The 13320-nt window shown below is 39.9% G+C and overlaps 3 protein-coding genes across 8 annotated transcripts in view; 2 read left to right on the top strand and 1 right to left on the bottom strand.

Moving 5' to 3' along the window:
- The first annotated feature begins 481 nt into the window (after positions 1 to 481).
- zgc:161973 (uncharacterized protein LOC556635 homolog) lies at positions 482 to 4371 on the top strand. The gene is made up of 10 exons (XM_027026401.2): positions 482 to 713; positions 986 to 1090; positions 1189 to 1293; positions 1378 to 1605; positions 1993 to 2187; positions 2678 to 2804; positions 2975 to 3057; positions 3168 to 3313; positions 3534 to 3658; positions 4064 to 4371. The coding sequence occupies exons 1-10, from the start codon at positions 583 to 585 to the stop codon at positions 4343 to 4345; spliced, it is 1527 nt and encodes a 508-aa protein (XP_026882202.2). The 5' UTR covers positions 482 to 582; the 3' UTR covers positions 4346 to 4371.
- On the bottom strand, positions 4347 to 8418 carry agxtb (alanine--glyoxylate and serine--pyruvate aminotransferase b). Its single transcript, XM_027026392.2, has 11 exons — positions 8080 to 8418; positions 7762 to 7954; positions 7551 to 7615; positions 7305 to 7405; positions 7075 to 7145; positions 6867 to 6951; positions 6637 to 6735; positions 6465 to 6534; positions 6201 to 6296; positions 5984 to 6112; positions 4347 to 5530 (listed from the first exon to the last, which is right to left on the bottom strand). The coding sequence occupies exons 1-11, from the start codon at positions 8347 to 8349 to the stop codon at positions 5423 to 5425; spliced, it is 1287 nt and encodes a 428-aa protein (XP_026882193.2). The 5' UTR covers positions 8350 to 8418; the 3' UTR covers positions 4347 to 5422.
- Positions 8419 to 11942: 3524 nt separating this feature from the next.
- Positions 11943 to 13320, top strand: part of kif1ab (kinesin family member 1Ab) — a 28918-nt gene continuing 27540 nt past the window's right edge. For 5 of the 6 annotated variants that reach the window (XM_027026630.2, XM_027026621.2, XM_027026611.2 and 2 more), the window contains exon 1: positions 11944 to 12275. The gene's annotated coding sequence lies outside the window, so the exon portion shown is untranslated. Of the gene's footprint in view, positions 12276 to 13320 lie in introns of all 6 variants that reach the window. The other variant, XM_027026638.2, reaches the window with a different exon arrangement.

The following is a 13320-nucleotide window of genomic DNA, read 5'->3' as shown; positions in this document are numbered from 1 at the left end:
GAAAAGGAAACAATTTCCGTATCCACATCTTTGGTTTCACCTTAGATTATTTATGTATTTCTTCTTCTTCTTCATTATTATTATATAGGAATAATTTTCTTTATTTATTAGTATCATAACCGCGCTGTAGCATCCGCACTGCCACAGTAGATTGTCCTTTTCAGAGTAGATGTCGCCCAGTAACCATTAATTTAAAAATGGGTAAGTCTTTCGGAGTCATTGCAGTTAGCCACAGGCTAAAACTTATTTCTTTAAAGCAGCATAATACCCGAAACAATACTTAACTGTAAATGGTAGCTAACGCAGCGAAACCCATCTCGGAAACATTTAATAAATCCCACAATTCCACAATACCGGATATATATATATTTTTTCTAAAGCTCATTATCATGTACCAGACCTCTGTAATCGATCAACGTTGACAGGCTTTTAAATTGAATGGAAATTAGAGTTAGAATAGTTGCTATTTGCAATTATTTTTCTTTCACGAGATACACTCACATTTTTCTAATAACTCAAAAATATAAAAACAAACAAACAAAAACAAAGAAAAGAAAACCCACAAGTTGTTAGTCTTCCCCAATGGCCACTGGACGTGGTCAGTTCTTCCGGAGTTTGAGGCAAGGTCTCGAAAAGGCTCAACCAGGTACATGCGGAGAAGCCTCAGTTGGAGCCAAAAAAGGAAAATCTGTGCATTCTCCCAGAACGACAAGGTAGATGAAGATCATACGCAAATTCGTTTACCACACCACACCACCTCAACTCATGAGTGTCACTTTTTAGTCCACCGTATTACAGAGTGTTAAGAGTTGAGCATTTAAGGCAGATCATTGAGTAGAGCAGTAACGTTATGAGGCTACAGGCTCCATTCATGGTTTATCAGTACGTTGTCATGAACACTGCTATCTCGAGTGATCCCGACCCCGCCATCTTATTTAGAGCACTGTTGAATAATTCACACTGGCTGTTTTCCTTTTTTGCGCAGACGGAAAGCTAAGAGCTCCAAACCCACGTTTCTTGCAGCACACCTTCCTCCTACCGCAAACGCATCTGCCGCCTCCTTGTGCAGTCATGAAAATTATATTGAGAGGCAAGTAACTTGAGTCTTATAAGGTATACTAATGTGTTCCGTTTTTTGTATGTGTCATGTCTGTGAAAAACATCTTAACTGAGTTTATCACTTTCTAGACTGCCACCTGAAGTCATCCTGAAGATTTTCTCATATTTAGATGCTGCTTCTCTTTTTTGCGTTGGCTTTGTTAACAGACAGTTTCATGACCTTGCAAATGACAAGTAGGTGTTTTCCTATTGACCTCATGACACATCAACATCCAGTGGCAGGTTGATCTAATTAATCCCGTTGATTTACCATTTCAGTGCTGTGTGGTATGAGTTGTATTCCCGTGAGATTGCAAGAAAGAAATGTAGACCCAAGCTAGCAATCATGACTGACTTCTTAACTACAACCCAGGACATCTCATCAGGGTTTTGGAAGAGGCTGCTGTTCAGAGAGATGGGATACCACAAAGACACCTTTTGGAAGAAAGAGCTAAGATACATTAACCCATACACAGGCATGCCTGCACAAACGGAGCAAGTCCTCAGGTCTTACTTTTCTATAATACAATAACTTTCAAGAAGAGAAAAATTGTTATATACTGCAAAAATATATTTAAAACCCAACATCACATTTTGGATTGATGCTTTAATTCTGAAACAGTGCAGTTCTAATGATATCTGAAATCTGATTTGAATTGTGACCCGTTAATTATAACTTCAAGATAAATTTTAATGTGCATGTTTTTGTTGATGCAGTCTATGAAACAAGCCTATAATGGTGTGGATTCCCTAAGGTTTTAGAATGTCTTGGGTTTATTTAGCATTATTTATTGTGCTATGGGTAATCCCCACCCTCTCCACCACCACCTCACCACCCTTAAAAAACAAAACAAAACAAAAACCTCCCCCAAAAGAATTCTTTCTGTTTGCTAGGAGTCTGCGTGTGGGCTGGGAAATCACACTGACCCATAAGGGAGGGATGAGTGTTTACGAGCAGAGTCAGGCCTTCTTCACTGACTCATCAGTCACAGTGTGTTGGTGTGACGGTGTGTGGCCCAAGATCAAAGACTTGTCCAGCCTCCAGCTCCACGGAGTGGTTCGGCAAGCCGGTGGTGCCCCGGAACACAAGTGAATAATGGGTTGCCTGCTCTCGGCAAAAATTACCCTGCAGTTTTATTGCTGCATGTGTTGATTGTGATTTATTATTTATTTAATGACATTTTTGCAGATGGTCTTATCCAGAGCAGCTTACTTATTTATCAGTATGACAGTATGTGCGCTCCCTGATGTACCTTCCTGTACTTTGACACACTGGCAGATCCCTCGATGTAACATGGTTAGAGCACACAATAAATTATGTGGTGTGCTAGATGACTCGTTTGCTTATTGTAGTCTTCTGTGATATCAGTATTGCTAATACATACAGTGTCAGTAAGGACAGTATTTGCGCTAATGAATACCAAACGATATACTGTGCAGCCCTAGTGCATGACATGATCTAGTTCCCTTAACCTGGAGTGTGCTTGCTAGTGTGGAGCACCACTGAGTGCTTCATGACAAATTCACTCAGCTACTGAAAGTGAGGCTATTCTACTCTTCACATTCCACTTTTGGTCAGGCCAAGGTGGCGCTCTCTGATAAGTAAAATGGAGGTGCATAGGGATGACAAATGGAAGTTCTTCGGGTCAGACCGGTTGGTGAAACTAGTGCCCTTGGATAAAGGAATTACTTTGGGAATCTGGAAGGTATGTTGGTAATCAGATGCTATGTGAACATTATTACATTTCAAATAAAAGCTCATAGAGCTTTTGAAAAACTCTTTAAAAACACTTTAATATGAGCTCTTCTATGTGTTTCTATCTTGTGTGGGTTTTTGTTTGTATATTTACTTTGTGCTTTATTTATGGGGGTTTAGGGTACATGGATAATTGCCTTCATCGTGGCCAATTTGCACTTCCACAAAATAGTGGAAAGAAGTCTTCTTGGGTCACCGTTCTGGTATGCTGCTGGTCGTGTGCGCATGTGTTTTCACTTTGCTGTAGTTTTCTTTATGTGCTGCTGGCATCAACCCTTCCTTTCCACTATGTTCCCCCATGCCCACATGGCAGTACCTATAGGCCAATGGAGATCAGCCCCTTGTATGATGATATGGACCCAGACTACACTTTTCAGGGCTACACAGCGATCATCCTGCTTCACAACTCAGTCAGACGCATCATACATCTGCGCTATTCCCCATTGCTCTACGGGAGAGGTTAACTATTTCATGTCATAACACTTTTCAATTTGGATGTAAGATCTTTGCACACACAGCCAAACTGCTCAATACCAGTTATCAGCAATATGCAGTCAATACTCACACTTTTCTATGAAGTCATAGACCAACCCTTACGTGTGCATAAGTGCAAAACAAAAGATTGACAAATTTGTCAGTCATAGTGTTTATATATCCTTGTTTTGTTTTTGACAAACAGATAACATCCGTGGTGGATTTGTGCAATTCAGACCCATTAATATCGCCAATTTGTCCGAACATACCCCCGTCTCAGGCAAAATCAGTTTCCCCTGGAAGACGGACAGGCTACAGGGGGACATCAAGGTAACACTGGAATAGTGTTGTGACCATTTAGCTAAGTGACAAGAGTTACATGGGCTACAAGTGAATAGAAGCTGTTGTTGGCAGTTAGCTAACTGGTGAAGCTAACTCTTAGAAATAACTTCAGTTAACGATACAATTTTAGACTTGGTATCTTTCAGTAGCTAGCTGTAGCTTTTGGTCACCATATCAGGTTCTATTACTTTAAAAAACTTAATTCATAGTGCCTGCTCTGTGATATATTACAATGCTCTGAGCAGATTACACAAGACAAAACAGAAATATTGCATAAGTCACTTACAGAAATAAATACAAAAAGTAGTTAAACAAAGGTAGTTTAAAAAAAAAAGTGCTACATTTGAAACCCTAATAAAAGTTCTGCTTGGGATATGCTGGCCTCCTCCATAGAACTGCTGTATGATGACCCTGACCATCCTGGATGAGGCTCTGAGGCCTTTCTGGTGTGTGAGCTCACCCGTCACCCTCTTGCTGGTGCGTTGCCCCCTGATGGAGGAGAGCTACAGCAGCGAGCAGTTCCTGATGAGGTACTGCGACGCCAAGGGTGAGGTCAAGATGAACTTTGTGTGGATGCAGGGCCTTCAGCAGTACTTCCTGATTGGCACTCAGATCCGCATCTCCATGGACAAACTGAGCAAACATTTCAGGGAGAGAGAATCCCGGGGATATTAAATGGCTATCAACAGGGAGTTTAGAATAGTCCACTGATTTAATAAATACTGTATGTATTATGATTTCTTTAGTCTCTCAGTTGTTAGAAGAGGTGATTTATGTGGGAAATTGGATTGGATAGAAGTTGACTGTTTTGGTATTTTTATGTTCGCTGCACAGTTGATCTTTGAAGGTGGGTGTTTTGGACTTTTGAGTCTAAGGTCCTGAGACATGTTGAGGACTGTGGTTTTCATGTTTTATTCCATAGTTTGTTGGATGTTCCAAGGAGGCTATCTGGTAAACCACTGTTTGGTTGTCAGAACATGCAATGATTCTGAATGGACATATAGTTTGAAAATGTTTCTTTTCAGTATCTTCAGTCTCAGGGTTGGTTGGAATACTTTTCTTGTGTTAAGAAAGTAAATAAAATGAAACTGTTATTACCACAATATTTCATTCCCAATGTTACCAAAAGACTTTTGTCCATTGGGATACAAGGCAGATGACCAGTTCCTTTGAGCTATGAAGGAAACAAAGAGGTAACATACGATTATTCCTATATATATATATATAATCTTCTGGAACAGACTGACAGTTTGTTTTGCAAGAAATGTGTGTTAAGAAATGTGTTTGGATTGGCTGACATTTCAGTGTTCCTGAACATTGAGGTATTATTATAAGGCATGTTGATTATTGATGGGGAATTATTAAGTAACCAGGCTACCATTAACAACTTATTGTGCATTAACAATTTGACATATATATTAATTAATTCCAGTAATTCTATGTCAATTGATTGACTTTCTAGGAGTTATTAAATCTCATCCCAATTTGAAGACAAATCACTGAAGTGTTTGCTGTACAGTTTAAACAGTACTAAATTTAACATATTATTCACACTGACAGCATGTATGTTACTACAATTATGTGCACATAACTATGTTGAGTGTGTATTGTATGTACTCAGTTATACATGTGCACATTACATTTCTCAAGTTAAAGTCTTTGTTTTTTGGCACATGTACAAGTATTTTGTCCATGAACTCTCCAGACTACTTTGAAGGAGCAGACTGGGCTTCCAGGCCAGTGTGTCAGTCTCTACCCCCTGCGTTTTGGGCAGTGTTTCAGAGCATCAGCCAAGGCAGTAAGAGCCTTATCAGCATTGAACTTGCTGCAGTTGTAGCCCATCAGACCCACACGAATCACCTGGAACAGAAATTAATTAGTACTTATTAATTAATTATGCAGTTGTTCAAACATATTAACATTGTGCTTTATTGAAGTTATATTCTTTCCTGTTGTCTCTAATGCAGGGGTGCCCATCTCTGATCCTAGAGGACCAGAGTCCAGCAAAATTTAGAGATCATCTTGCTCTAAAACACCTACAAAACTTGTTTATTAACAGACAAGTTTAATCAGGTGTGTGTGTGAGGAGGAATTTGATCATACTGTACTGCCCTCTAGGAACCATAGATTGGCACCTCTGCTGCTGGGTAAACCAGAGCAACTTTAGCACAGTTTACCATTTTCAGATTGGCATTTTTCTGCTCCAACACATGGTTTAGCTCATTAAGTGCCTGGTAATTAGCCTGCTGTAGCCCTCCAGCTCCAGTGGTGCTCATTCCTGATTTACTGAGCCAGTCCGATGCATTTCCTCACCATGCCAATAGAGGGCCCTAGTCCTCCCGTCATCTCCACCTGGTGGTGTTTCATCATGTAAGCCAAAAGTTCTTTCCAGTCATATCCATCAGGGATAGCAATGGTGGTGACAGAGGGTAACCGCAAATCCTTTTAAGGAAAGAATAGCATGATGCAGCCTTGTGACTAGTTAAAATATGATCGATTAATTGAATCTCACTTGGATTGAATGCCTCACCTTGTCTTTGATGAAGAGTTTTAGGCCCAGGTCCTCTATACCCTTCCACAAATATTCCGCCACCTCCCTGTGTTGTCTCCATGAGTTTTCCAGACCCTAATATACAAATATTCCATAACTTGCATGTTATTTATTTCTTCGTTTTAAAATAATTTTAGTTTGATTGCTAGTTAATTGAAGTTAATATAAAGCCATATAGGCAAAATGAATAACTTGTCATATCTATGACTGTTTGTTTTGTGTCAGGGATGATATAAAACTTGCCTTCTCAGCAAGGATGGCAAGACTCTCCCTCAAGGCAAAGAACCCAGATACAGGCCCAGTGTGATGGTACCTGTAGCACAGCAGAATGATCTATAGCTTTAGACCTCTTTGGGTCGGAAGCAGATCGCACTATACAGCTCATGCTGATGGCAGTACATGCATTCTTACTCACTCTCTTGCAGATTTGCTGTCATTACCCCAGTAGTTGGAAAGGTGGGTCATGTCAAGGAGGTAGGACACAGGCTTTATTTTCCTATTGAACATTTTGTGGCTGATAAAATGGGAAAAGCATAACTTAACTCATTGAACATGTTCAACATAAGACAAGGTGCCTTATTGATAGTTTCAACATATTACTAGTTCCTACACCACATGGTAGCATTATGTACACACAGCTCTCACCATGCTCTTTCGTTGAATGAAATGGGTGCTGTGCCGGGGGGAGCATTTAATGCCTTCTGGGAACCCGTATAGAGAATGTCAATTTCTATTGGGTAAGAATGGGAATACAAGAAATTACATCTACATAAAAGGTAGCAGTAGTAAAGTCACTCACAGCAGATCAAAAAGGACCACTAGCTACTGTCCCTTCCATACGTTCTCCACCTACTTTGTTGGTCCATCAGAAGAGGTGAAGCTCCCAGTGATGCAACTGAATCCACTAAGAACAAGCAGTTGTGTCTGTAATGACAGGTAAACACACTTGTAACTGTCATCATCGTCATGCTGGATGGAGACTCTGCGTTTATCACCCATACTGAGGTACCTAACTCCCCAGACCCAACTTGCTCATGTTAAAGATTACACGAGAGTGAGTGAGCGGGATGAGGTGTTCCTCACCTGAGACAGAGGTCTCCAACATTGTCAACAGGATGTGCCAGCCCAGCTGAGGACTCTCCATGTGTGAGAAAAAACAGAACTGGCTTGTGTTTGGCTAGAGCCTGTGGATAAATATCGTCAACAATCATTCAAAAACTTTAAAGACTTTAAACATGGTGAACTTTTATAAAATCCTATTATGTTAATATGAATATTATCATACTCATTTTAATTTAAGGTTAAATTGATTTGAAAGGAGAATTTTACCTTTTCAATTTCTTCAGTTGTAAAATAACCACCAGGAGATTTTACCATTGTGTGAACTTTGGCACCTGTTGAAATTGAAGTAAAAAGAGAGTATAAGAATCGATTAGGTATCGAGTGACCATGTAAATTGTCAGCTGACGATGATTACAGTTACAAGTGTGTTGATCTATTTGGTCTCGGCAGTTTGAAAGTTTGCAAATATGTAACTTACCCATTCTCTCAGCGATTTCGGCGACTCGTTCTCCCCAGACCCCGTTAATGGAAACAAGTACGCTTTCTCCCGGTTCCACAGTGTTGAAAACTGCGCATTCCATTGCGGTGTGACCGGATCCACTCATAGCCAGAGTCATGTGGTTGTTGGTCTGAAAAGCGTACTGGATTCCTCTTTTGATGTCATTCATAATCTAAAAAATATGGTTTGGTTTTAATTGCAAATTGTAAACTGATAATGTTGTGTATTGAATGTAACAATGTCTTGTGCGTAAATATAATATGTCGCGTGCATTCCATATTTGTGTGTGTGCTTTACCTCATACATTTCTGTGTGTAAATGACCAATTATAGGCCTTGCTCCTGCAGCTAAAATACGGGGCGGCACGTTAGATGGTCCCGGTCCGAACAGATATCGATAAGGCACCTCCAGCGGACGCAGCATGCATTCTGGCGGTGGGATGTTCACGGAGGACATTGCTCGTTGAATGCGCAGCCCCAGAGTCGCACTCTTGCAGGAAAATGAGCACTCCAAACCTGTCTGATGCGCCAGGAGCGCGCCCCTAGATAGCAAAGTCTTCGGCAACATATTACACCTCGCTTTGGGCTAACGCGCAAATACGACTTTGTCAGAGGGACAACGAGATTCTGGTAAACATGAAACCTGGCAAATATTTAAAACTAGAGGGTCTTTGACCCCAGGAACACACATCATGCGTCACTAGGTTTTGGTAACAACCCCCCTCCTCCTGTATATCGAGTAGAGAGAAAGGTTCTGTGACAGTTAAAAAGAGAAAAAAAGAAGCAGAATGATTTGAGAGTTGTATTTGGGATGTAATTCAATGCTTTTAATGATTTCTTCAAACAGTTGCTCTCAAGTGTCAAGAATATGAGTTTACCATGTTTGCTTATCATAGCTCTATGTATTTTTCTTGGACGGATATGGCAGTAGGTCCTAGTTGGGTTTGGTAGGCAGTTCCGTTTTACTCTGCCCAGCCCGTGTAATGTATGCTGGCAATTCACCACTTTTTCTTGTGTTTTTTTTTAGTTATTTATTTATTGTTCATAGGGAATATATTTTACTTAGCTCTAGTATGCTGTCTTTAAATGGATAACTTCCTTTCATCTTTTTTTGTGGCTCGTTTTAAGATTAGAAAAGATGATCAGATTATGAAGTAGTAGAAACTCACAAATTGGTGCCCAAAATAATTGGCAGAGAATACTGATTATGTACTCTACTGATCGCCTATGCTTTGTACTGCTTCATGTTTACTGGCTCCAAAGAGGAGTCTACTCTTTTTAAGAGAGTGGATTGGCTGGTGTAGAAATACACACACACACACACACACACACACATACATACATACATATACACACTGACATGGGATGACATTTCATTAATCCAAAATGGACTAAGGACACAAAGGTGTTACATTTTCATGAAACCCCTTGGCCTTAATGAAGGACTTTGAAATAACATGCTGCTTTATACGACATCATCACTTTTTGCTACTTTCTATTCAAAGGCATTGCTTAGTTTCCATGGTTACTACCAGTTACAAGTGGCAAGTTCACAATTTTTACAGTTCACAAATGAACACTGTATTCATTACTAGGGATGGACTGTGCAAACATGTGCAAACATTTTAGGCCATCCAATAAAGTTATGTTGCACATGAATCACAGTGAAAAATGGATATTTTCTCAAAAAAGCCCCAGTGTTTTCAAACTTGCTTTTTTAGCCTTTTGTTGTGCCTTTTCTTATTTGAATAATACCATACATCTTAACTTATGTTGAGTGTGGGACTCCGTTTTGCCCAGTCTGTAGATTTTCCATCTGTAGGTCTTAACTGGGTTCCATTTGAAGTTAACATCATCTCTAATGATGTTTCTCTTGAAATTATCATGCTGAACAACTTTCAAACTTGAGAAGCTGCCTTGGAACCAAGCCGGTGTTCTAGCAGCTCCTCCAAAAATGTGTTACTTTTTATTGTAATAATGTTTGTTTGCATGAATGTTTGTTACAAGCATAAATGCTTGTATTAGTGTTTTTATGCATTAATTAATGTGCTACATGCAATTAAACACTTCCTATGTAGGCAAATAGCCTGTATTTTCTTTAGTGGTCTAAGGATTTAGCATAGTACTGTACATGTCAGTGGAATTGTTAATAAGGTCAGTACAAACTGTTTTTGTACACTCTGGCAGTTCTGTGTTCATGTGTGGTGTTTTTGGAATCCCTTAAAATTGCTGAATTGTACAACTTGAAAACTCTAAACTGTCTTTTTTAGGTACATTAAAGATTAATTTGTGTATGCATGGGAACAAAGGGTTCAGCAGGACAATTCATGATTTAACCAGCAACATTTGGAAGGATAGGTCTGGTTCAAACTAGATTACATCACCTCCAACTAATCTTCTAACAAACACCATCCTTACCAGGTGATATGGTTCTAGTGACCTCCACTGAAAACTTGTTTTGCCAACTTTTTTGTAATACCACAGTTTCAAATTTTTCTCAATTCCCACATGTTTCAGTATCGATATAAATCATCACTAGCTGTAATTCCTACCAACATACAAATACAATAATTTTTTTCAAATGTACTTTGTTGTATTTTGTTTCAGTACTAAATATTACTGTGGTGTGTTATAGCAGCAGCAATAACAATAACATTAATAATAAATATAGTGAATGTTCTATTTTAAATAAATGATCCATTCTTTAGTACTTGTGCATCCACAGCAGCTAAGCTTTGTCACAGTCAGAAAAGTGTTTGGTATAATAAAGAAAGCATGCTTGCATGTTTTTTTTGTTTGCTTGTTTTTTTTTTAACCTCCAGATATTGTAAGGGTTCTTATATTATGTAACTTTAGGTTAGCAAGTTGGGATGAGAGTATATTTGTGTACCTCAGCATCTTTGCCCTTCAGTAGTTTTTTGTTAATCTTTGGATGCGCATAATAAGCTTATGTAGAACATTCTTTAGAATATGGACTTCGCCCACTGCTGGTCCTAGGTCAATAATTAGACTGTCTAGTAAATAAGTCAGGGCCTTGTTGTTTGTCTGCTTGTGGCCTTTGACCATGACGGGGGCCAAACACCCAATGAGCATGTAGAGGAAGGCCAATAACACTTGGCTGGAGGTAGCAGGCGAGCTCCAGCAAGTCTGATCTCTCCTAATATCAGAATGTGCGCGCTGATGTAACGTTTATTTACTGATTAAGAGTTCCAAGCACACTTGATGTGCCACTGTAACTTTTATCGATCGTCACCTTGCGTAACTTTGATACTAATAGCTCCCGTATACGTCAACGTTAGTGACGTTTACATAATTTACATAATTGTTTACGTAATCGTTGCGTTGAGCTAGGTTTATTAGAAGGTATCCAACAGTATTCGAACCTGTAATACACCCAGTTTTCCAGCAGATGGCGCTGTTCTGAAGATTTTGAACAGCTCTAATTATAATTAATTCATTGTTTTCATGAATGAATTTATTTTTCCCTTTAAAAAGTTAATGACTTTTTCAAATAAATTAATTTCACCACCTATGCTGTTTAATTAAAGATATTTGTTTATTAATTATTATGAAAAACATTTGTTAAATTAGCAGAATTAGCAATGTTTTATTAAAAGATTGACACTGTACAGTTACAATTTGATTGAAAATACTGTCTACTAATGGACAAATTTGTTTTATTTCCTTGTCCCTGGCCAGCTGGAGTTGTTGGCTCTTCACAGTGGCCTGCCGCCAAACAATACTGTGCATGGCAAGTTATCTGAGGTAAAGCTCTGCAGACACATAGAACTGTGGACCTCTGAGAAATGTTTATTTTTTCTTTGTAAACATGTAAGCAAGGATGATGCAGGCCTGCTAAGTGTTTCTGGCAAGAGCAACTTCTAAAGCATCACCTCTCTCTCTCTCTCTCTCTCCCCCTGTCTGGTCTGTCTCTCACACACACACACACACACACACACACAAGCAAGCACTCTCCACCTTTCTCTCCTTCTTTCCCAGAGCTCGCTCTCCCCTCACTCCCTGTACTTCTGCCAGAGCCTCCAGCTCCCACACTGATGATGTCATCACTGCCTCACCACAGCTTAGCATCCTCAGCTCCAGCATCACAGCCATTTTGTGCTAGATGGAAAAAACCACCCCCACTCCTTCTCTCCCTCCCATTCTTTCTCTCTCCCTCTTCCTCTTTCTTTCTCTCCTTCTTTCACATCCTCTGTCCCCTTCCCTGCTCTCTTGCGATCCCACCCATGCCCTGACGCACCACGGGTACCAGGACCTCTACACCCATCCGTCTCTCTCTCTCTCTCACCCCCCACCCCCGACCCCCCACCCTGGTCTGACGCTTGGCTGGAGGAGGATGTGCTGAGCCAGGGAGAGGCTGAGGACTAGCACACAACACGCAGGGTGAAGGAGACAACTTGCACGCGGACAGCAGGCTTGATGGAATAACGTCTGCCTCCAAAAGGCTTGCCGGGACTTCGCCGTCGGGGTGATTGGGTAGGTAGATCAGCTGCAGTTACTGCTTTTGATAGAAAATTGCTGGGATTTTTTTGTATTTGATATGGTCTCGGGAGTCAAGAGGGTGGTGTTCACTTCTGCCTTGTTCTTGTTTTGTAGGCCTTAGATAAGCTGGTGAACCCATAGGCAGTAAAGAAAATTAACAAAATAAATGGATGTATTAAATATTTTACTGTATTGTAAGATCAACATTTTCAAAGAATATTTATACCATACAGTATAAAAATCTTCGCTCAACCAAATAACTGACATTCAGGGCTTCTATATATTGTAATAAATATAATTATAGTAAAGACCATATATTTCAGATTTTTTCAAGTATTTTATTGGTGTATACTGTTTACATTTTTAAATGGGACCAGATGTCACAGTGCTACAGATTGACAAACCTGTAATCAGCCAAAATGCTGGATGTAACCTCTTGCTTGCGAGGTGGGGTGAGGCAGTGCCACCGAATATGGGCACAATGAACACAAAATGGTGGAGCCCGTATTTACATTCTAAGAACGATGTTTTAAAAATTGAAATTATTTTTTAAGAGGAAATAAGCGATTGTCATCAATCCGAGTATCTTATAAACCAACATGGAATCCAACGGCTTAAATATAATTGTAAAATAATATTTATTAATATCAGTCGCCAATTTTTTTTTTTGCATAATAGTAGGTTTGTTGGAACATCGTCTGTGGTACTAACTGTCTTGCACCTTGCACTGGATAACAAGATGCTAGGGAACATTCGCATAGTAACAGTCGCGTCACGTTTGTTTTTCTGTGCTGCGGCGAAAGATAAGCTCCGAAGCGACTCGAAAGCAAAATTAGATATCGAGTCCAGTCTCACAAGTCTGGCAGTCCGCACATTAATCGATTACCCTGAGTGCTGATTAAAACAAATGAAAATTTATGTTTAATGTTTTGACGGGCGGGTAAGAGGGGCACGCACGGGCTGCGCATCACATGCCAGCGCCCGTCAATCACCCATTTCGACGCTGGAGGAACGTGCGGCCATGTTTACTGGCGCGTGT

Source organism: Electrophorus electricus, chromosome 15, assembly GCF_013358815.1.
Source record: "Electrophorus electricus isolate fEleEle1 chromosome 15, fEleEle1.pri, whole genome shotgun sequence".
Classification (NCBI taxonomy): Eukaryota; Metazoa; Chordata; class Actinopteri; order Gymnotiformes; family Gymnotidae; genus Electrophorus; species Electrophorus electricus.
The sequence above is the reverse complement of the archived record's forward strand: the minus strand, read 5'-3'. Positions and strand labels throughout refer to the sequence as shown.